Source organism: Glycine max, chromosome 18, assembly GCF_000004515.6.
Source record: "Glycine max cultivar Williams 82 chromosome 18, Glycine_max_v4.0, whole genome shotgun sequence".
In the NCBI taxonomy this organism is placed as follows: Eukaryota; Viridiplantae; Streptophyta; class Magnoliopsida; order Fabales; family Fabaceae; genus Glycine; species Glycine max.
Window position 1 is genome coordinate 2217 of NC_038254.2, and position 24172 is coordinate 26388.

At 38.0% G+C, this 24172-nt stretch overlaps 1 protein-coding gene across 3 annotated transcripts in view; it reads left to right on the plus strand.

The window, feature by feature from the left end:
- The first annotated feature begins 246 nt into the window (after positions 1-246).
- The window catches only part of LOC100782017 (mediator of RNA polymerase II transcription subunit 13), a 37541-nt gene continuing 13615 nt past the window's right edge, over positions 247-24172 (plus strand). Inside the window, exons 1-16 of one of the 3 annotated variants that reach the window (XM_006601805.4) lie at positions 247-524; positions 1523-1596; positions 1671-1810; positions 2780-2866; positions 3000-3087; positions 3169-3249; positions 4038-4115; positions 4201-4277; positions 5307-5385; positions 5478-5810; positions 6748-6807; positions 6966-7209; positions 8068-8328; positions 9043-10416; positions 14502-14745; positions 14840-14981. In XM_006601805.4, coding sequence (XP_006601868.1) covers positions 501-524; positions 1523-1596; positions 1671-1810; positions 2780-2866; positions 3000-3087; positions 3169-3249; positions 4038-4115; positions 4201-4277; positions 5307-5385; positions 5478-5810; positions 6748-6807; positions 6966-7209; positions 8068-8328; positions 9043-10416; positions 14502-14745; positions 14840-14981 — 3386 coding nt within the window. In that variant the 5' untranslated portion in view covers positions 247-500. The remainder of the gene's footprint in view (positions 525-1522; positions 1597-1670; positions 1811-2779; positions 2867-2999; positions 3088-3168; positions 3250-4037; positions 4116-4200; positions 4278-5306; positions 5386-5477; positions 5811-6747; positions 6808-6965; positions 7210-8067; positions 8329-9042; positions 10417-14501; positions 14746-14839; positions 14982-24172) is intronic. The other 2 variants (XM_014770806.3, XM_006601806.4) reach the window with 2 other exon arrangements.

A 24172-nucleotide genomic window follows, 5' to 3' on the forward strand; every position in this document is an offset into this window, starting at 1 on the left:
ACTGTTAACATTTTACTCTTAATATTTATTTTAAAACTATAAAACCGTACATAAATTCTGATTTTTTTTATAATTTTACCATAAAAATAAATTTAAATAATTCAAACTATATAAAAATTATTTTCACTTAATATATAAATATTAAATTTATTTTTAATTAATCATATTAAACTAATACTAGTAAGTAGTAATTCATTGAAAATATAATTTATTTATTATGGAAGTATTTTTTTTTTCACTCCTGATCGAAACAAATACTCGGTGGGATCTGTGGTGCAATCTGAATCAGATTCGGAATTTTTTAATGGAGTGGGGTGCATTTGTGGTTGGTTTGTGCAGAAGCAGAAGCAAGTAAACGTATCATAAACCCTCGTCCCATTCTTAATCTTAGGTCGGAGTCTCAGTCTGACACAACACAAACAGATCGACCGCCCGGCATCATCGCATTTGCAACCAAACCCTAGTTCAATTTACTGAAACCTTCATACCATATTCCAGATATGTGGACAAATGTTTTCAAAATCGTAGGTTTTTCTACTTCTCACTTTTTTTTGGGTGATTACTTTTATGCTGCGACTTAATATGATTAATTTCGCTTTACCCCTTTTCTTATCTCGTAAGCTGACTTTGTAGTTGGTGCTGTACTCATCTCATGAATAAGTTAGTGCAAACATGTTTAACGACTAAAAGTATTGTAAATTATCGTATAATTAGTCGATACAAGGTGTTTATTTTAGAAGTAAGTTTGGTTTGTGACGGCATATAATTTTATTACACACACACACACAGGGAGGCTTTAACAAGCTTTGAGCACGTTCTTTCTTCCCTATTTGATCGAATTCTGGAATTGTGGTTTTTCCGCTAAGCATCACAAGGGTTGACTGGAGAATTTTTTAACTATACCTGCACTGTTGCTCTGTGCTGAAACACAAATGGTTACATGTTTCAGTCCCCCTTCCTTAGTGGATGACTAGTTTCATTATCTGCACATGCTTATAATTATGTTTGGTGTTGCAGTATGGTACTCTAGCCAAGGGTTACCTGTATCTTTGTTGCTTGGACTAGTGAATGGCCTGATCCGAAACTCAACTTATCTATAAGGCTTTCTTTTCCTTTTGATCTCCATTAGTAGAACAAGATGAGAAGAGTCTTTTGAAAGCTAGGCTAACTAATTTTTTTTTTTGTTTAGTTGCTTGATCATATCAATCAGTGGCATGGATGGATATCAACCGAGCTTTAGCACCTTTTTTCATAAAAGAGTTTAAAATAACCAAGACTTATAACTTGCTGCTCTTGTGGGAAAGATATCAAATAAAAAGAAAATGACCTGCTGGTCTAATTAGAGATCTCAAAGTCAAATCTCCCTTCTCCAATCATTAAAATGGGAACAAAAAGATAAAGCTCAAAGATGCGATTTGGTTAACTTTTACCACAAATTAATATATCCCTAGCTGCTTCACTTTTGTTATGAATTGCTTGTATGACTTCATATATGTGTTTATATTGTTGGAAAATTGTACAGGGAAGTATGCATCAGATATCTTGGTTTCAGTTTCTTCCTCATGAACCTGACCTGAACCCTCTACCTGACAAAAGGTTAGATTGAATACATTTTCTTTATTTTTGGTTTGTTGGTTTACTAATACTGAGGCTTCCTTCTGTTCAAACAGTGTTAAAGTGGACCAAAAGGATGCTGCAATGTTACTGGTGCTTTCATCACATCTGCAACTTCAGAAGGAGGGGTTTCTCAGCACATGGACCAATTCCTTTGTTGGACCTTGGGATCCATCCCAGGGATTGCATAATCCAGGTAGAGATTGTGTTGACTTAGTGGTTTTGTGATCATCTGCAATTATGCGTCTTTTTACAACGAAAGGGTGGAAATGGTTACCCATTTTCTAGTTGCCTAATATTTTGTTTGGGGTGGGAGAGAAAGTAAGAAGAAAGAAAATAAACAGGAAAACTAATTTTCTTTCATTGTTTTGATATAATTTATTGTACCGCTATATGTCTGACTATACTCTATGGTAGTGAATGTTGGGTTTTAAAGGGACAAGAGAAAAAGGTGATCGTAGCAAAAATGAGAATAATGTTAAGATATGTGTAGCCATACAAGGAAGGATGGAATATGAAATGATTGTAATTGTATACAGAGAGATGTTGGTGTAGTACCGATTGAGGAAAAGGTGACAAAATCAGTTAAGGTGATTTGGACATGTACCAGGAAGATTACTAGAAGCACTAGTGAGGATGATTGCATGGTTTTTATTCCAGTAAAAAGGAGAGAACAAGAAGGACATTAGAGGAAGTTGTTAAGAGGGATCTTATGGTAAATAATATCTTTGAAGATTTGGTCTTTAATTTCGTGTGATCCATGTAGCTAACCTAACTTAGTGGAACAAGGCATTGTTGTTGTTGTTTTTATTGTTTTCATATAAAGAAAAAGGAGAGAAAAGTGACAAGAAAGAATGTAATCATGTTAAATACTTAAATGACATTTAAACCTTTACAATGTAACAAAATATAAATATAAATGAAATGAGTATATACCTGTCATTTTGCTACTTTTCTTCTGGCTCAATGTGTTTTCTTTTCCTATCATGAGGTGAAAATGTTTAACATAGGATTCGCCCATATTTTTTCTTTGTTTCATGCTTTCTAGCATTCCAAGCAGAAGAAAATGCATTAAAAACCGATTTTCTCATTATGTTTCATTTCTTCAACTTTTCAATTGTTCCAAATGATTGCTAAATTTCTGCCTTCTATATTGAACATGAAGATGAAAAGATTAAGCTGTGGCTTTTTCTTCGGGGGCGTCATTCATCAGTTGTTGAGACTGCTCAGACAGCAGTATCTGGATTAAGAGGTACCGTATATATAACTAAACCTTTGTAATGGTTATATACATTCCCTTCTTCAAAGGTTATGGGATTGGAGTTTTCCCACTTTTGTTTTTCCTGATTATATCTTTACGTTGGATTTTTTTTTATTCATTGAAGTTGTTGCTTCTGGGCTTTGGTTGGCTCCTGGGGATTCAGAAGAGGTTGCAGCTGCTCTCTCTCAGGCTTTAAGGAATTGTATAGAAAGGTATTTTCTCTCTCTCTAAACTCTTGTAAGTGAAATTAATATTGTTCATATCTTGCCATTTTATCTTATTGAATTTGGCAGAGCTTTGCTTGGGCTTTATTACATGAGATTTGGAGATGTATTTTCAAAGTTTCATCAATTTCAAAGAGAAGAAATTTTCAGGTATGTTTTTGCTATATTTAGATTTGTTAGAGTATATAGTAATGCTAGATGGAGTGCCTGTGCGATGCATGGGACAATATTATTATAAAAATTATACGGTAATATTTTTTTAATATAATATAATTTATAAAATATGAATGAAATAATTTCATAATTACTTGAATATGAATATTAATAATAAAATTTGTTTTAAAAAAGTTGTGTTTTATATAATCTTAGAAATTATATAATTGTAATCATAATAAAACAAAATCTAAATATTGATCTCACAAAACATAAAATGCTTCAAATTCCTAAAAAATAGAATTAATGCTTTAAAAATTGTACCAATAATTGAAACAGTGAAAGTAACTGTTTCATAGTTTATTGGTCTGATTTTTAAAACAATAATATAAAATACATGCATCTCTCTCTCAGCCACAAATTCAGCTTGAGGGGGAGTGTCAAATATACGTTTTGATACGATTTGATTGTGTAGCTAAAATTAGGGATTTCTCTCATTATTGTTCATTATTTGATTTCCTTAATTATGTATAATTACAGATTATAAATAAAGGTTTATGTCTGTGGTACAACCACAGAAACAGTAAAATATTTTACAGTCATGTTTGCTTTGACCTTGAAATTGCTAAATCCAAAATCCCAAAGCTGTTTTGACTGTTCAATGCAATTTGTATGTATTATGTGTGATCTAGTTTGTTCACTGCTTTCTGACAGTGGCCCTGCTATCTTCTATTTATAATATTTCTTAATTTGAATTTGCTATTGCATATTTCTGATATTTCCAGAAGAGGACAGCCTGCAGTTGAATTTGTCTTTGCTGCAACTGAGGAGGCAATCTTCATACATGTCATAGTATCCTCAAAGTATGACAGTGCTATTTGTTTTAGTTTGTCAATAGTACATCTTGCATTGAAATATTTACCTATTATTTTCCCTCCCTTTTATCAGGCATATCCGAATGCTTTCCACAGCTGATCTGGAAAAAGTATTAAAACATTCTATGGAGTCGACATATAGACTTCCAGGTTGGCATGCTCTGTGTTCATAAAATTCTGTTGGTTCAAAGGATTACCATTCTTTGATATGCTATCTATCTGTTTATCTATCTATCTTTGCTTGTGCTAAAATATGTGTTACACTGGTATTAGAGTATTCTTACTCCACTGAGTAAAGTGTATTGGTTTTTACTTGGTGTCAGTTAGAGTATTCTTACTCCACTAAGTAAAGTGTATTGGTTTTTACTTAGTGTTAGACACTAAGTAAAAACCAATACACTTAGTGGAGTAAGAATACTCTAATATATAGCTGGCTTTTGTTTTGTGTGTAATGATGGAGAGCAATGATAGGATTTTCAAAGATTGGTTGATGAGGATTCCTGTCCTTTGGGATAGCGTTTTGAATTTGCATACCTTTGCTAATGTGAACATGGTCAATTTTAGTCTATTATATAATTTAAGAGGGTTAGGGGAGTTTCGTTGTTCTGAGAACTAAGTTTTGCTTAGAGATTTTGTTACAGTTGATTGCAGATATTTTGATAATTAGAAGGAATGTGCATCCCAATTTAACTATGCTGGAGGAGACTATTTGTTCTTTTTCTATCTATGTGACACGTCCATATGTCATGTTATTATCACTTTCTAAATGTTGTCCCCTGTTTTAGGTGTCATAATGTTAAGACTGGGGGGGTGTTAATTAGGATAGTTAGAATGAGGGAAGGAGTCAGATGAAGTTTGTGACGTAAATTAATAGAACTGAAGGGAGGGGAATTCATTCAGATCTGTTATCATTTGTAATTTGTGACAGAAATCCTTTGTAAAGGGGAATCTCCTGGAGGAGATCTTTCTCTCCTTTGTTCTGTTCTATTTCAATCTAGATATTCAATCTTTTTCTTTGCTCTATTTTCTAAGCTGGGTTTCTAACAAATATCATATGCTCATGCATGTTCATTACCAATCAGTAGTTAGCAATATCCCAAAGGGTTACTAATTTCATCTTAGTTCTCCAGGTGACTTTTCTTGGCACCATTTGATTTTATTTTACATTTTTTGTGGCAGTAATTGTTTCTCCGCATGGAATTCGTGGCAGCTTGACTGGTTGTTCTCCTAGTGATCTTGTCAAGCAAAGCTATTTCAGGTCCCTTTTTTAACCTTTTATATAGACATTTGATATATGAAGATATCACCCATGACGGAATTCCTTTTTTTTTTCCTTTCTATTTTTAATAGCAGTTCTACCAAATTTAGGGTGTCCAATGGAATTATAGGTCTCCCATATCATGTTTCCCAGGGTGTTGGTTGCCAGCTGAGGGGGCAGAATTGTTATGTTGAAGTAAGTCTTGGCTTCCCTAGATCTGGAACTGACAACACGTTGCAGCCAAACAAAAATAGTGTCAGGAATTTACCCAAACTTCATGTTGCTGAATCTCCTGTTGTGGGACGAAGTGATCACAAGGGACCACCAGATCATTTGTTGGATTACGATAAAACGTTTCTCTATCCAGCTGAGGCAGTGCTTGTGCCAGTCTTACAAACATCATTAGCAAGGTCTTCCTTGAGAAGGTATTTTTTTTTCCATGGACATATGCTTCTATGTTATTTTCTTCCTTTCTTTGATTACGAGCTTTGTGTGTAACTGTTAAGACTCTCTAGTCAAGCTAGTTTTCCTGCTTGATTTTTGTTGATATATGATTTTTATTTTAAATAATAAAAGTTCATTTAGATAGAAGATAGTTACAAGGAAATTTAAAAATAAGGGATCATCATTATGAAATTAAAAGGAAAATTAAAACAAGAAAAAAATGTCAGTGGGGAAAAATTGCCCAATCCCTCTGCATATTTATTTGGAAAACCTCCTTGAAATGACTGCATGCTTGGCTCCCAATAGAAGCTAATCTCTGAATCATATCCAAATCAGCTACATAGAAAACAAATCTCATCAACAATACTGGTGCTATGCTCCAACAATATGCAGCAAATAGTAGCGTGAATTGTGCAAGAGTAGTTAATGATGGGTGGAGCAAAGTAGAGCACAGCCTCCCTGCTCCCAAATGCTCATGCTGGTATGATTCACCATCATGGTGTTTTGCAATAGTGCCCTGTTGCCACTTGAATACCAGTCATACTGTCATAGTGAGCATATCTTCTGTATAACCCCTAGATTAAATAACTCATCACCCATCTGACCAGAATCTGAACTCTAATAGTTGGCCTTTAATCCACAAGCTACCATGCCTTGTCTTCTCTGTTTTGTGTGCACTACACCCATCTTTACTTGTTTTCATTTTACTCTTGTTTATTTTTTTGACACAATTTCCTACACTAGTAATTGGTTCCACCTAAATTACAATTCTTGGTGCCACTTTAGCTGTAACAAATTTATTTTTGTTAGATGAATATGCTGTATGTGCATTGTGATTGTCCTGTCATATGAACCATTATACTTCAATTCCCAGAAGAGCCCTGTGATTCATATACTCTATTAATGTGAAACATACAGATTTTGGCTGCAGAATTGGATGGGACCATCCCTGCCTGGTTCCTCTTCCTTTATTCACTGGTATGTAGTCTTTGCATCGCTCTCTGCATTCATGCATGTTTTTGTCTGAGATGTTTCTTGATACATCTTTGATTATTTTTAAGGTTAATTGTGAACCCTGTTTGAGTGCATTTGTTCTGGTTTTAGCTAAAGCCTCAATTTTCTTCTGCTTTCTGCAGTGCTGGTAATGTGGATTGTACTGAAGATCCTTGGACTGAAATCAATGGAACCCGCACACAAAGTAGTTATGATAGTAGTAGCAATAGCAATAATAGCAGTATTAGTAGCTTAAGTGCCAGCTCTAGTGATAGTGATTACAAGACTACAGGACCAAGTGAACTAGAGGCAGATGCTGATTCTTTGACGTGTAGACAGTCTATGGTATCTTCTGCTGATCAGTTGGACAGTGATGGCCCCAAATTGGTATATCATTATTTACTTTTGAAAAAATAATATTGAACTTTTTTTACTTTAAAAGAAAGTTTACCATGATGAGTAAAAGACAATTACAACGAACTTGGAGGATAATTGATCATCCAAAAGGGAAAATCTAAGCAACAAAGCTACCAATCACTCTGCATATCTGCTAGGGACCTCTTAAAAAACCATGTGCTTTACACACAATATGAACACTACCCTTCAACCAAATGAATCAAATAATAGTATAAACTGCACATTGCCATAAAATTTTTTAGTCTCTTTACTTCTGCCAAAACTACTAAAGCTAATTACCATAAATTTCCCACCTTTTTATATTCTTTGGGATAAAGGCGTTATAATATTTTATTGGATTATGAAAAAGCAAGGTGGTGGTGTAGCATTTTGCTAAATGTAATGTATTGCATGCATAATGCACCGATGCTGATCAGAGTAGTTACCATACCCTTAGGTACCTAATGAGTACATGACAGACACACTCCCACAGTTTAAATTTGAATGTAAAACTGAGACCATCGGTTCTGGATACAGGTACTTGGCCAATTTAGGTTTAGCAGTACCCTTACAACATAGTGATACACATACTTCTCACTTCATAACCTAGCCACTTGCTAGATTGTATGCACATGAAGAAGGCTAACTTACTGCAATTTAAAAGTAAATTGAGAAAAAATATTATTATGCAGTATTTTTCTTGAAAATATGAAAGATTCTTTAACAATATTCCATGTGCTATTATTGTACTGTCTTTTTTTTTTGCTGTAAGAATGTTTTTAATTTTCCTGTTTGCCGATCCTAGTTTTTGTGCAATTGAGCATTATAGCCGCTTTTATTTATCTGCAGGGCTCTAAGCGGTCTCGAACAGGGGTGACAGAGTTGTTAAGTACAGCTACAAACATTCCTGTGCAAGATGCTTACATGTCTGATTTTGGTTCCATGGAAGTGAACAATTCAGCCATTACAGGAGTAGGAAATGAGCCAATTGGGTCTTACTGGGACTGGGATGATGATGATAGAGGCATGGAAATGGATATTCAAGCCCTTCTATCAGAGTTTGGTGATTTTGGTGACTTCTTTGAAAATGATGTTTTACCTTTTGGAGAGGTATCTGAATATTTATACTACGATTTAAAGAGGATTTCTTCTTTTGATTTCCACTTTTTTCTCCTCTATAATCCTGAGTTTTAGTTAGAGTCATTGAGTTGTGACTTTCATTTCTAAACAGGTGCCCAACACTTTTAAACTCTTAAATTGTAAATTAGACATCCAAAGAGTTGTGTTACTCCTTTACAATTATGCATTTTGTTCGTTCTAGCGGTTTATAAATTGGAACAGTATAAGTTTGGTTTTCCTATGGATAAAAATACATACACTACCCTCTACACTTTTTGGTTTGTTTGCTATACCTTAATATAGACCTCCTCGAGTATAAAGAGGGTTTGAAGATCCATGATTCTTATTGCACTAATGAATTTGTTTAGATTGTTCTATCTTCTCTTTGTTTGGGAGTGTAAGGTGTTTTCCTAATTTCTTATGCCTTGTCTCTTCTTTCTTATGTGTGTGTGTAAAATAATGCATTTTATTTCATTTATTATTTTATTTATTGATGATTCTTCAAATTAAAATTTGGATATAAGATATGGTTGACTTCATAGATTGTATAATTTCCATAAATTCACTCGGGATCTTTTTGTTTGACTCATGAATACTTCAAATTTATAAGCTCCTCCTTTTTATTATTCTAATGTTATTGTTCTTTCTCTCTGCTTCTTGGTCTCTTATATATCAGTTTCTTATTGTGTGATCATTTTCTGACAGCCCCCAGGAACTGCAGAATCTCAGGCACTCATGCTTTCTGCCCCGGATTGTGGAGATGTCAACAGCAGTCCAGGTGGTGTGATAGATGTTCCAGATCAAATACTTTTGCCTGTTGGCTTTGCTTCCTTTGAGAGCTTTAACCCCCCTCCTTCAACATCCATAGAAGAATGTCTTAACAAAAGTCAAGATAACTTGAATAACTCCATGTCTTTGGGTCCAACCAATCAAAATCAACTGTTGTATACAAGGGAGTTTGATCATATAATGAAAGCTGAAGCAATGATGACATTCGCTCCTGAATTTGGAGCTGTTGATACCCCTACTTGTGAGTTCTCCACAACATTATTCAGAAGCCCATATTTTCCGAAATCTCGAAAAGCAAAGAGTTCAACTTCAAGTTCAAGCAATTACTTATATGGTGCAGCACCGCCCACTTCTACTTGCACTGAAGGATCAGAGGGGAAGAATGGAAAGTCCGTCAACACAAAAACAGGTTCTGGAAAACATGATGCTAGTACTATGAGTCTCCACTCAAAATATTACTACACTTTTGTGGAAAGTAGGAAAGAAAAAAATGATAAAAATCCTGCCACTTGCAATGATAACAGCATAACTAAATCTGAGGGGATGCCACCACTCTCAAACATTGGTTCTAATGCTATTGTCAAGTCTGCCATAAGGAAGACAACTGATTGCACACATGAAGCAGAGCAGTTCCTTCTATCTGCAAAAACTTTGTTGGCAACTGATATCACATGTATTATGTTGCAAGCTTCCATGTGCAGGTTACGCCATATTCTCTTGTCTTCAGGTAACCTAATGCCTGCTGGTTTGAGTAGGTCAACTGGGGTTTCATTTTTGAATCAGCTTCCTAGTGATCCAAGTATGACAACAGACAACATATCTGGCAAGTATGATGTTAAGAAGAAAGAAAATATACCAATTAGAATTGCAGGTGATATTGATGGAGGAATGCTTGATGGGCACCTTAATGCCCCTGTTGGTGTTTGGCGCACATTAGGAGCTTCCAAAGTTGTAAAACCTTCAAATTCACCTAACATGGAAGTTGTTCCTTCCTTTCCTCATAATTCTTTCAATGAAGAAGGTATCCTTTCTTATGGTCAAAGGAAACCACTTCAGGAGCTTCTTGATGGGATAGCATTACTTGTCCAACAAGCTATTTCCTTTGTTGATCTGGCCTTGGATGTGGATTGTGGTGATGGTCCTTATGGTTTGCTTGCAATGCAAGAACAGTGGAGGCGTGGATTTTGTTGTGGGCCTTCCATGGTCCATGCTGGCTGTGGGGGAAGTCTTGCCTCTTCTCATTCATTGGACATTGCTGGCTTGGAGTTAGTGGATCCACTTTCTGCTGATGTAAGCTTTTATTGTAATGTTTTTAAATGCTCCTTCTATTGCATGTTGTAAATCTCTGAACCGTTTATGTCTCTTTCCTTAGGGGTATGGATTTAGGATTTGGTCTTTGATTATAGAAGTAAAATGAATTTCTACAATTCTAACATAGGATGGATGTTTTTGAAGCTCCCAAAAAACATATATAAACCCATCACAAATCCCCACCAACAGACAAAAACACCCCAGATTAACCAAAGGCCTCCACAAGGTTGGAAGACCAATGATTAAAAGGGATATTAAATTCTTTATCTCTAGCTTTATACCAGGACCAAGCTAGGAATAAGGCGTCATCCATCACTTTGGAAGATACAAAAGGAATACCCTGAAAAATCAGTAAGTTCCTATGCTTCCAAATAGCAAAAGTTAATGCAACCCACCACCCACACCATCTAGAATGGTGTCTCCCTATATCAAAACCATCAGAAAATAAGCTGAAATGACTTGCTGGAGAAGCAGGGAATGCTCCACTAGCCTGAATCCACCTCAAGGATTCCCACCACAGGCCATAGTTTGAGTGCAATGGAAAAAGAGATGTCCTGCCTCTTCCTGTTCCTCATGGCAAAGAGGGCAGGTAGCTTCCTGCAGGCCCACATTTCTTCTTTGGAGATTAGCTCTAGTAGGGAGCATATCCTTTATAAGCCTCCAAGTGAAAATGGCAGCCTTTGGGGGGATTTTTAATTTCCAAATAAGCTGAAAGTTCCTCCCATCTAAGGCAAAACTATTTAGATTTGACAGAAGTCTATAAGCTGATCTAGTAGAGTACCTCCCAGTAGGATCAGCTTTCCACAGTAAGTTATCTTTCAGATGACACTGAATAGGATGAGCACTGATCTCATCCATGAAAGCCACAGCTATTCCCTCCTCATGCTCGAATAAGTGTCTCCTCCATTTCAGATCCCATCTCCAATTGTTCTGGTAGAAGCTACCCATGTTTGAAATTAGATCATTCTGCTGCTTACTAATAATGAAGAGCTGAGGATATTTCTATTCCAAATTGCAGTCCTCCCCAAGCCAGTTGTCTTTCCAAAATCGAATTTTGTCCCCACAACCTGCCTTCCAAGCCATGTTTTGATGAATAATCCTGAAATCATTGTGCTGATATATCCTCCTGAGGTCCCTCCACCAATGAGAATCCCCACAATGAACTCTGCCATTCTGCAAGGCTGGCCATCCTCCATACTTGGAATTTAGAACCCTGACCCAGAAATGATTCTGTTTAGAGTATAAATCCCAAATCCATCTTCCCACGAGAGCTGCATTAAACTTAGACAGATTCTTGATTCCCAAACCCCCTTCCTTCTTGTGAAGACATATTTCATCCCATTTGACCCAAGGGATCTTCTTGTGATCATGCTCCCCTCCCCACATGAAATTCCTTTGTAGAGAAACCAATCTATCAGCTATTCTTTGAGGTAGTTTAAAAAAGGATAAGAGATAGATTGGTAAAGCATTCAAAACAGAATTTATCAAAGTGACCCTGCCAGCCATAGATAAGCTTTTCTGATTCCATTTAGTGAGTTTAGCTTCAAATTTGCTGAGCAAAGGCTGCCATACCACCTGACTTGAGGATTTGACCCCAATTGGGATACCCAAGTAGTGAAAGGGGATACCCATCTGCCTACAATTCAAAAACTGGGTAGCTTCATGATCCCAATTAACAGAATCTCCAAAGATCCCAAACTAGCTTTTAGCATAGTTAATTTTCAGACCAGAGGCCATCTCAAAGCCTCTAAGCATTGCCTTCAAAACAAGAACATTTTCCAAAGAAGCTTGACCAATAAAGACAGTATCATCAGCATATTGGAGGATATTAATAGGCTCTTTCTGTTTTCCCACCAAGTAGCTTCTATAAAGATTTTTCAAAATGGCCTCTCTCATCAATCCAGTGAGACCTTCACCCACTATATTAAAGAGCAAAGGGGCTAGAGGGTCCCCTTGTCTCAGACCTCGAGTAGGGGCAAATTCTTTAGTAGGGCTACCGTTCACTAAAATGGAAATAGTTGCTGATTGAAGGCAGGCAGCAATCCATTGCCTCCATTTAGTACAGAAGCCTAATCTTGACAGCATATAATCCAAGAAAGACCAAGATACAGAATCATAGGCCTTTTCAAAATCCACTTTGAAGACCATGACTGGCTGCTTTCTCTTCATAGCTTCCTCCACCACCTCATTAAGTATCAGAATTCCATGAAGGATATGTCTATCCTTTATGAAGGCTGATTGCCTTTCATCAACAATACCAGAAATGACACTCCTCAGCCTGTTTGCCAAAAGCTTGGCAATGACTTTGTACATACACCCAATCAGAGAAATAGGCCTGTAATCGTTTAAAGATTGAGGATGATTTGATTTAGGAATAAGAGCCATGAAGGAAGCATTGCTGCCTCTAGGGAAGCTTCCATGATAGTGGAATTCATCCACAAATCTCCTGAATTCAGGTTTCAAAATCTTCCAAAAAGCCTTAATAAAATTGAAATTTAAACCATCGGGACCCGGGCATTTATCTCCACTACAACTCCAAACAGCGTCTTTAATCTCTTGGTCAGAAAAAGGGGCAATGAGACCCTCTCTTTGGTTCTGATCAATGGACTGGAAGAATACCCCATCAAGAGTGGGTCTGAACATCTTGTCTTCAGTAAATCTATGAAGAAAGAAATTAAGAACTTCATCTTTGACCCGGTCAGGCTGTTGGACCCAATTACCATCAATGAAGAGACCCTGAAGAGCATTGTAATTTCTTCTGCAATTTAAAACTTTGTGAAAATAAGTTGTATTGCTATCGCCTTCCTTAATCCATTTCTCTCTAGATTTCTGTCTCAGCATAGATTCATAAGCAATTGAAACCTCCCACAGCTCTTGTTGAATAGATTTCTTGACTTTGGCTTCATCTTGAGATAAAGGTCTATCAACAGCTGTAATTTCCAAGTCATTAAGCTGCTGCCTCAATCTCTGGATTTTACTAACATTAATATCAGCATTCACTTTACTCCACTGTTTGATGGTATTTTTAAAGTTTCTCAGCTTGTTTTTAAGAACAATGCCCCCCCATCCACCTTGCTGATCCTTAGACCAAGTCTCCTTCACCATCCTTTGATACCCTTTTTGATTGAGCCACGAATCCAGCACCCTAAAGGGCTTGGGACCCCAATCAACCAGCTTAGTTTTCAAAATTACAGGGCAATGATCCGAGTAATCTCTGTGAAGAACATGCTGGGATGTGTCAGGCCATCGGGCTAACCATTGGTCTGAAACTAGGAATCTGTCAAGTCTGCTCTTGGCAGATCCATTGGGCCTGAACCAAGTGAAATTACCACCAAAACCTCTGATTTCATGGAAAAGTGTTATTTACCAACTTTCACTCTTGAAAGGATTTGCATGTCATTTAAGGTTATGAAATAGACACTAAATAGATACACTGAATTTACTAATAAATTTTATATGTGTTGAAACCTTGTAAATGTAAATTTTGTGTTCTTGCAGAAATATTGCTTGGATAATAATAACAATAGTAACCCTTACATACATTGAACTCAGCTAAACACCGTAACTAAGCTACTTGGAAAATAATAATCATTAAATGCTCCTATTTCCAACAAGGTAAGATGCTGATCCCCTTATGTAGGATAACACCTACAATTTTCTGTTCTATGCTTATATTGACTCCTCCATGTAATATTCTCAATATTCTGGTTTTATTTAGTTGTTCAGCCAATAATCAACTTATCTGTCTATGTCATAAGGATTTGAGGATGTTTTACATTTGTTGTTGATTGCCTAACACCAGCCTCTTAGATTGATTATGTAAATTGACAACTGGTGAAAGGCTTTGTTGTAGTTTATGAGTTTATCAAATTTGAAATCTGTCTAATGATTTATGATGGGATGTTATGAATTCTTTGTCACCTCCCCCTCCCACTTACTAATATTGGTTATTTTATGGGGTTCCTTATTTTAGGGCTTTATGTTATTAGATAATGGTCAATGGTGTTGTTGGTTGGTTTCCGTTCCATTTTTTATACTTATATTCCAGTATTCTGAATTCCCAGGTTCATGCATCCACTGTCATCAGTTTGCTGCAGTCTGACATAAAAACAGCTTTGAAATCTGCTTTTCCCAATTTGGAAGGGCCATTATCTGTAACTGATTGGTGCAAAGGACGCAATCAATTGATTGATACTGGAAGCGTAGTTGATGGAGTTTCTGCTGAATCCAACATTAATGAATGTAGGGATTCTTCAGAACCAATGAGTCCATCTCAATCATCTGTTGGTGGATCTTCCAGTATTAAGGGTAGAAGTTTGCATTGACGTTAGTGATGGAGATTTGTTGTTCATTATTATACTAATTATACTAATACTGTAATACAATTTGATTGCTAGTGCAGTTTCCAACATGATGGATAAGGTGGATGAGACTTCTCAAAGGAGATCTGGCCAAGATTTATGCAGCACAGAGTCAGAGCAGCAAACATGTTCCCGGCTAAAACCTACTCTCATTGCTCTTCCGTTTCCTTCTATACTTGTAGGGTATGTACACTTGTTGTCATTTATGTTTATAGAAAAGTAAGTTTGAATACATAATTGCCTATGGTGCAAGGCTTTTCATAGTATTTGAGTGTATTGGGTGCTTTAGATGATTATGATGCTTCATAGGGTTGTTCATATGACAAGATGAATATATGGTGCTTGGGCTTAAGCTTAATTTGAACATGCATTGCATAAGCATGGCCCATACAAATAAACTAAGGGAGAATGACCAAGTGAAAAGAGTTAGGCATGGATAACAATGGGTAGGGTTTGGGTATGATACTATAGTATCTATTCCCATACACTTGAAGCTTTGATTTTGTGAGGAGAAAACTGTTCACTCACTAGCTTAGCTTTTATTTCATTCAAATAACATATATATATACACAATGGGGAGAGAGACAGCTTGACAAGCTTTGACAAGACAAGACACACTGTTGTCTTCTACAACAAGATAAAACAGAGAAATCTATTCTAAAGATATATCTAATTATAACCCATAATTATAACACATACCAATGTTTAAAAGAACTTTTTCCTGCACTCGTATTTGAATGAATTGCAACTTCAGTGTACATCCCCATGTCTTATATCTACCTATATACCCATACTCGCTTCTATGACATGCATTTTAGTTAAATGAAATATGTTTTCTTTTTAATGTACCTTTTTTTTATAATCTAGTAAAACAAAACTACTGCTTAATATTAAATTAACTATGAAAAATCATCAAAACAGAGAGCATTAATTAAAATTCTATTCCTATGATTGGTTGGATTGGGGAACAGCTGACTGATCTTAACTAGATGAAGATGAAGCCACAAAGACATTAGATGACAAGAGTTAGGAGAAAGTTTTGAAATGAGAATACAATGTGTGGAGACTGATAAGTCACCAACTAATTTGTGTTAATTGTCTAAAAAATTTTAATTTCAAATTTATATATCAAATAACATATGTGCTGAGGCAAGGTGGGTATTAAAGTAATTATATTTGCATCCATCTTCAATAGCTTTATCAGGTAAATACTAAATACCTGGATCCAAATCCTTTTAGTGGGTAATTTTGTCCCAAATTACGGGATATCAGATTGTGTTGCTGTCTTGTGACCTAGAGTTCAATACATGAACACTCACATAAGGCAAATCAGGTGAGATGGTAGGGTTGCTGATTTATGCAATGTTATCAAAACTGGACCGGATCATTTGGTTCAACCGGAAATCCTGCCTGGTGTCCGGTCCAATACACCCATAGAACCAGATCTACTAAAATTATATGACTTGAGTTGATTATGGTACAACATGAAAAATTAGTATAATCATATAAGCACATGAGAGAGAGAGGGAGATGAGAGAGAGAGGAAGAGAGAGTAGACAGAGAGAGAGAGGGAGAGACAGGGGGGGAGAGAACGAGAGAAAGTGAGAGAACCAAAGGGCGACCCAGAGGGAGACACCTGGAGAGAGAGCGGCGAGGACGTGTACAGAGCTGGAGCACTGATCGTGGAGGACAATATACAAAGAAGAAACGCAGAGAAAGGGGATGTGGACTACGAGGAGGACACCAAATCCTTAACCAATGATGGAGAATAGGTTGAAGTAACACGTAGGAGGAACAAGAATACGACAGCTAGTAGAGTGCAATCAAGACCAACGAACCAGCATCGAGCTAATAGAACAGTAACATGGAGGAACAAGGCTGACGTTACAACTTTTTACTTCTCTAGATTCCCATCATGGGTTAACGAGAAGGACTTGTGGTAGACATTCCAAAGATGGGGTAAGGTCTGGGAGGTTTTCATCCCCAAATATAAAAACAGAGAAGGGCAGAGATTCGACTTTGTCAGATATAAGGATGTTAAAGATGCAGTGCGGCTGGAAAGAAAACTAGATAACAGCATTTTCTTTGGAGGGAGGAAAATGTTTGTTAACCAGCCCAAATTCGAAAGGAGCAAGGAGGCCATAAGGAAGCAAAATAGTAACAGTATGCCTGATAATGTCAACTTGCAAGGCGAGGTCAGACGTAGCCAAGGAGGCTCGAAAATGAATGATAATGGCGGAAGATTTCGGTCGTACGTCGAGGTAGCTAAGGTGGCTTCACCGGGAACGAGTATCCTCTGCAACCAGAAGGAAGAATTTCCCCAACTCGCTGAGGTTGCGAAGAGACCAGTGGTCCTCGATATATCAACGGCGCAGAAGGAGTGGATACAGAATGCTTGGGTGGGGCGTTTAAAAAATATAGGCATGTTTGAAAGGTTAGACGAGGAATTCAAATGGGTGATAGATAATGATGTTACCCCGTGTTATTGGGGTGATGATTGGGTCATCTTCCATAACCTGCAAGAGTCTAAGGCCACGCAGATTATACATGAGGAGAGGACGAACGGGTCCACTCCGATCATGGACCTTCAGAAATGGTCCCAGGACATCCGTCCGACACATAGGCTGGCATGGGTTCTCCTGTGGGGTTTGCCGCCGACGGTGTGGGAGCCGGAATCTATGGGAAAGGTGGTGGCGGAAATAGGTGACCTAGTGGAAGTTGATGAAATGGTGGAGAACAGAACGCGGATAGACGTGGCAAGGATCCTTATCAGGACGAAGCGAAGGTTGGGGATCCAATCGGAGGTGATGGCGACCATAGACGGAGCTTCAAACGTCATTCATGTGGTTGAAGACATGTCTTGTTTGGGTGCGCGGCGGAACCTGAAGAGAATGGCCAGTGGGTTTCCGCCATCTCCGTTTTCGACAGAGCCAAACACCCCTGCCACTGTCAGAGGAGATATCCACGGGACCGATAGTACTTTCGAGATCTCCGACAGCACTCCCGGCGACGCTGAAGGATTTTCCACCTACGGGAGGCAGCCCTACTCCCTTCAATCGCGTCGTGACCATTGGGTAAAAGCCATTGGTCAACGATGCTTGGACCGGGTCTTTGACGACCATGGGGTCGTGGACCAACCACCCAACGACAATAATTTTTTGAATTGCCCCCCACCCGTTGATCCTGCTGTGTTACCCGAAGAAAGCTCTGGCCAAAAGCTGATAATGAGGAGTGCATTTAATGATATGCCTCAAGGGGATGGGAGAGATAATACCCACAACTAGGAGGCCCAACACGGAAAGCTTTTTGCGGAAATTCCGACAGGTACAGTCCGAGGTTCAGGTAGGGAGCAGCATAAGTCAACTCCAAACGAAGCAAGTCTGCCAGCTTTTGTTGACCAGCCTTATAATAAGGTCCATTCTACCCCAGATCAAATTTGCGTGGATGAGGGGGGGATATGGGCCCCAGACCTAAAGGCCCAACCCCAACTCCTGCCACTAGATATTATGTTAGAAGAAAGGAGCTTGTGGGGCACAGAGGACAGGCCCTATCTCACGAGGAATCAGCTGTGGACCTTCTAACCTCTCCTAAATTGGCTCCTGAAGTGGTTCCAAATAGCAAATCTCAAGATAATAGTCTCGGGCAACTCAGTTCTCATACCCTGGAAAACCAATATGCCTTAGTAAAACAAATGGGCCTGACCCATGGAGAGGATAGCTTGCAGGTTCGAAGGATGATGTTAGACATGGAAAACAGAGATAACAAGATGGCAGTTGAGATGGGAATTAAATTGGCCTCATTATGATTATTCTCTCCTATAATTCCAGAGGTTTGGGTAGGGGGATTAAGTGGGCTGCCATCAGGAGGATTAATTTGAAGCATAAGGTGGACATTGTGTGTATTCAAGAAACCAAAAAGGAGTCTTTTGATAAGCGCATCTGCCAATCTATGTGGGGAGATTCTTTTGTGTCCTAGGATTTTGTTCCTTCAATTCAAGCATCAGGTGGCTTGTTGTGCTTGTGGAATAACTCAGACTTTCAGGTGGAGAGGAGGGTTAAAGGCAGGAATTTTCTAATGCTGGAAGGGAAATGGGTAAAAGATAATCAGTGGATTCGAATTGTTAATGTCTATGCACCTTGTGACTTAGCTGGGAAAAGGGCATTGTGGGATGATCTGAGGCACCTCAAGGATTTTGATCCTAGTGGTCTATGGTGCTTTCTAGGGGACTTTAACACTATCAGGAATCAGGCTGAGAGAATTAGTATATCTCAGAGGTCTGATGTCACCTCAGATTTCAATGATTGGATATCTGAGACGGAGCTACAGGATATTAGATGCTTTGGTAGCAATTTTACTTGATTTAGGCCCAATGGCAGTGCCAAGAGTAGGCTAGACAGATTCTTGGTGTCTGATCAGTGGGTATCCTTGTGGCCTGACACCTCCCAACATGTCCTTCAAAGAGATTATTCGGATCATTGTCCAATCATTTTGAAAACAAAGATGGTGGATTGGGGCCCTAAGCCTTTTCGGGTGGTGGACTGGTGGCTTAACCATAAAGGGTACCATTCTATGATTAAAGAGGCATGGAGTACAGATCTGCAGGGTGGTTGGGGGGGAATTGCCCTTAAAAACAAGTTGAGGAACCTGAGATTGTCTATAAAACAATGGTGTAAAGATAAGGGGGACATTAAAGCTTCCAAGATTCAGAACCTGAAGCAGAAATTATGTGATTTGGAGAACCTAGCTTCTCATAGAACTTTATCTGATACTGAAGTTATAACCAAGAGAGCTTTGCAACAACAGCTGTGGGATATTTCAACTGCTTATGAATCATTGTTGAGGCAGAAATCTAGGGCTAAGTGGATCAAGGAGGGTGACAGAAATACAGCCTATTTTCACAAAGTGATAAATTTCTGAAGAAGCTCAAGTGCTGTTCATGGTATCCTCATTGATGGTGTATGGGTCCAGCAGCCTGACCTTGTTAAGAAGGCAGTGGTTAACTTCTTTGTTGAGAGTTTCACTGAGCAGAATCATCATAGACCTACTTTGGATGGGGTTTACTTTCCCTCCATAGATCAATATCAAAGAGAGGGGTTGATTGCTCCCTTTTCTGACATAGAGCTCAAGGATGCTGTTTGGAGTTGTGCTGGAGATAAATGCCCGGGCCCAGATGGCTTCAATTTTAATTTTATCAAGGAGTTTTGGGGGCTGCTGCAACCTGATTTTAGAAGATTTGTGGATGAATTCCATGCTCATGGCACTTTTCCTAGAGGAAGCAATGCATCTTTTGTGGCTCTTATTCCTAAGATAACCCAACCACAGTCTTTAAATGACTATAGGCCCATATCTCTCATTGGTTGCATGTATAAAATCATGGCTAAGCTCCTAGCAAACAGGTTGAGGGTAGTGCTATCAGGATTAATAGATGAAAGGCAGTCAGCCTTCATAAAGAATAGGCATATCCTTCATGGAATTATGATTCTCAATGAAGTGGTGGATGAAGCTATTCGGAGAAAGAAGCCTGCTATGATATTTAAAGTGGACTTTGAAAAAGCCTATGATTCAGTATCTTGGTCTTTTCTGGACTATATGTTGATGAGATTAGGTTTCTGCCTTAAATGGAGAAAGTGGATTTCTGCTTGTTTCCAATCAGCTACCATTTCAGTCTTAGTTAATGGGAGCCCCACAAAGGAATTTGTTCCTTCTAGAGGATTAAGGCAAGGGGATCCTCTAGCTCCTTTGCTCTTTAACATAGTGGCTGAGGGTCTTATTGGTATGATGAGAGAGGCCCTTAACAGAGACCTTTATAGAAGTTTCTTGGTTGGGAAGCAAAATGTGCCTACAAATATTTTACAATATGCAGATGACACAGTTTTTATTGGTGAGGCCTCTTGGGAGAATGTTGTAGTCTTGAAGTCAATGCTGAGAGGCTTTGAAATGGTCTCGGGTCTGAAGATCAATTTTGCCAAAAGCCAAATTGGGGTTGTTGGGGTTCAGGCCAATTGGATTCAGGAAGTAACCCAATTTCTGAATTGTAGACAGATGGACATTCCTTTTCATTATCTTGGTATGCCTATTGGAATTAAATCTTCAAGCAGGGTTGTTTGGGAGCCTATGATATCTAAGTTTGAAGCTAAGCTTTCCAAGTGGAACCAGAAGAATCTATCAATGGGTGACAGGGTTACCTTGATAAAGTCTGTTCTGAATGCTCTCCCTATTTATCTCCTATCTTTCTTCAAGATCCCCCAAAGAGTAGTTGATAAGCTGGTGTCTCTTCGAAGGAATTTCATGTGGGGGGGAAACCAACAACACAAGAGAATTTCTTGGGTAAAATGGGAAGTGGTCTGCCTTCCAAAGAGTGAGGGGGGCTTGGGGATCAAGGACCTGGCCAAATTCAATGCAGCATTGAGGGGGAGATGGATATGGGAACTAGCTGCTAACCACAATCAGTTTTGGGCCAGAGTTTTAATCTCCAAATATGGAGGCTGGTCAGACCTGCAGAGTGGCAGAGATAAAGCTTGGCATTCCCAATGGTGGAAGGACCTTAGAAGACTTTATAATCAGCCTGATTTTCACAGTATTCACTAGAATATGGTATGGGTTGTAATCTTCAGCAGAAGTATAATCAACTCTTCATGATCAGGAGACACCAGAATCTTTCCATTTCTAAGATGGGAAAATTATCTCAGAATGTATGGAGTTGGGAGTTCAAGTGGAGAAGGAGATTATTTGACCATGAGTACGAGTTGGTTGTTGCTTTCATGGATGAAATTTCTGATATCTCCATCCAGCATCAGGTTCAGGATACCATGCTTTGGAAAGCTGATTCTAGTGGTGTCTATTCCACTAAGTCAGCTTATAGGCTCTTGATGCCCTCCAACAGTCCTGTTCCTAGCAGGAGGAATTTCCAGATCCTTTGGCATCTGAAAATCCCCCCAAGAGCTGCGGTTTTCTCTTGGAGGTTGTTTTTGGATAGACTCCCCATTAGGGCTAATTTGTCCAGAAGAAATATCCCTATTCAGGATATTATGTGCCCTCTTTGTGGTTGTCAGCATGAGGAGGCTGGGCACCTTCTCTTCCATTGCAAAATGACTAGGGGGCTGTGGTGGGAATCCATGGGATGGATCCAGGCTATAGGAGCTCTTCCAGCTGATCCTGCTAGCCACTTTATCCAATTCTGTGATGGATTTGATGCAAGGAGTAATCATAGTAGGAGGGGCGGGTGGTGGATTGCTTTATCTAATACAATTTGGCAGCATAGGAATTCCTTGCTGTTTCACGGCATTCCTTTTAAACCGCAAAAAGTATTGGATGATGCCTTATTTCTAGCGTGGTCTTGGCTAAAAATTGGAGAGAAAGGTTTCAATACATCATTTAACCACTGGTCTACCAATCTTGTGGAGGCCTTTGGTTAAATTTTGGGTATTTGTATTGGTGTCCTTTTGGTGGGCTTTGTTGGGGTTGTTTTTGTTTTTTGGAAGGTGGTACCTTGGTGCCTTGTATCTGTTATCTTCAGTACCTCTGGTACTGTTTAGTTTATTAATAATATTCATATTTTTGCCTTCCAAAAACAAAAAAGAGCTACTAAAAACCAGGGGTGTAAATTCAGCGACAACCAATGATTCGACAAGCTGAACCAGTTTCTGGAAACGAACCAAAAAAACGAGAAAATCGAAAACGAAGCTGAAAGAGATGAGATGATCTATAGAGAAGGGAGGAATAGTGTAAAAATGAGAGGCATGCAGAGTAGTGCAACTATGGAAGAACTCTGGTGGGCTTGCAGCGGCGCAAAATGAAATGGTGGCTGCAAATGGCACCTCTTGGCATCATCTGCTGGTGGTGGGTTAGAGTTGTGGCTTTGATAGAGGAAGAAGAAAAGGCACCGTACATGTATCTTGAATTTCTAATAAAAGCTCAATACTCTACTGAATAAAAGACAAAAGGTGAAAGACTCAATGAGCATTGCAACTCACAAGGCACATTGATACTTACCAACACGCACTTGTTGCCTATCATCTGCTTTTTACTGTTGCATTTCACTTCATATAATTAATTTTTATAAATTATTATTTTATTTTAAATTATCCTATATTAATCCTAAATATATACTAGTACTTTTCCCTCTAATTTGGTACAGTAAAAAGTAAATTGACGATTAATTATTATCGCAAATTACTCTTATGAAAAAAAATTAATGTATTTAATGTTTGGCTAGGAAAAATTAAATAATAATCCTATGAATAATTTTAATGTTATTAAGTGTATATTATTAGTTAATATATTTTCTTATAAATTTAAAATATTATTTAATAACATAACCGGTTTAACTACTATTGAACCATTGAACCTTGAATCAGTGTCTTGACCGGTCCGTTTTAAAAACATTGGTTTTATGACCTAAAGCTCACAGATTGAAGTCCTGGAAACAGCCTCTCTGTTTGTGGGGCATAAGGCTGCTTACATCTACCTTCCTTAGACCCCAGTTGGTGCGAACCTAATGCACTGATTTTATTTATCTATTATATATTATATATAATATATGAAATTCAGAACTGATTCAAGTTATTTGTCCTTCTTAAAAGCTTATGCTTGTTTAGTAAAAGAGCAAGCTTAGCTCAGCTTTATCTAAGCCATAGCATATGTTTAATACAGTTGAATGCCATTATTTTTCAGAAATTGAACACTTACAATACTTTTTTTTTATCAGCAAAAATAGATATTTATATATATATATATATATATATATATATATATATATATATATATAAAAATAATTGAAGTACCAGAGGTACTTAATACATGGGTAGTGAAGCCATACAAATGGTTCCATAGTCAGACAAAACAGTCTGAATAGGAACCAGACTATGACTACATATGAAATGTATATCTGCTGATTATCCTATTATACTACCCTCTGCTGATACAAAAAGCCCTGTAGGAGGTTACTGGACCAATGATTAAAGTGGATTGAGAAATCTTTCTCCTGGCTTCTAAGCCAAGTCCATAGTAGAAACACTGCAGCCTCAAATAGTTTGTTGCCATTGAAAGTTTCATTGGAGAATAGTATTTTGTTTCGAAGCTGCCAAGTAGACCATGTTACAGCCAACCACCAATACTGCCACCTCTTGACCCTTATGCCGTCAGCCTGAACAAATGAATGTTGAAGGAAATGATGTTTTGGATTTAATGGGAGAGCACCTTTAGTATTCAACCAAGACATGGTATCCCACCAAATAGGTTGGATTTTGTTGCAGTGAATAAACAAGTGGGATGCGTCCTCCTCCACCCTTTTGCAGAAAGGGCATGACATGTCCGAGATCTGCACTTGTCTCCTCTACAAGTTTTTCTTTGTTGGCAACCTATCCCTAAATAAT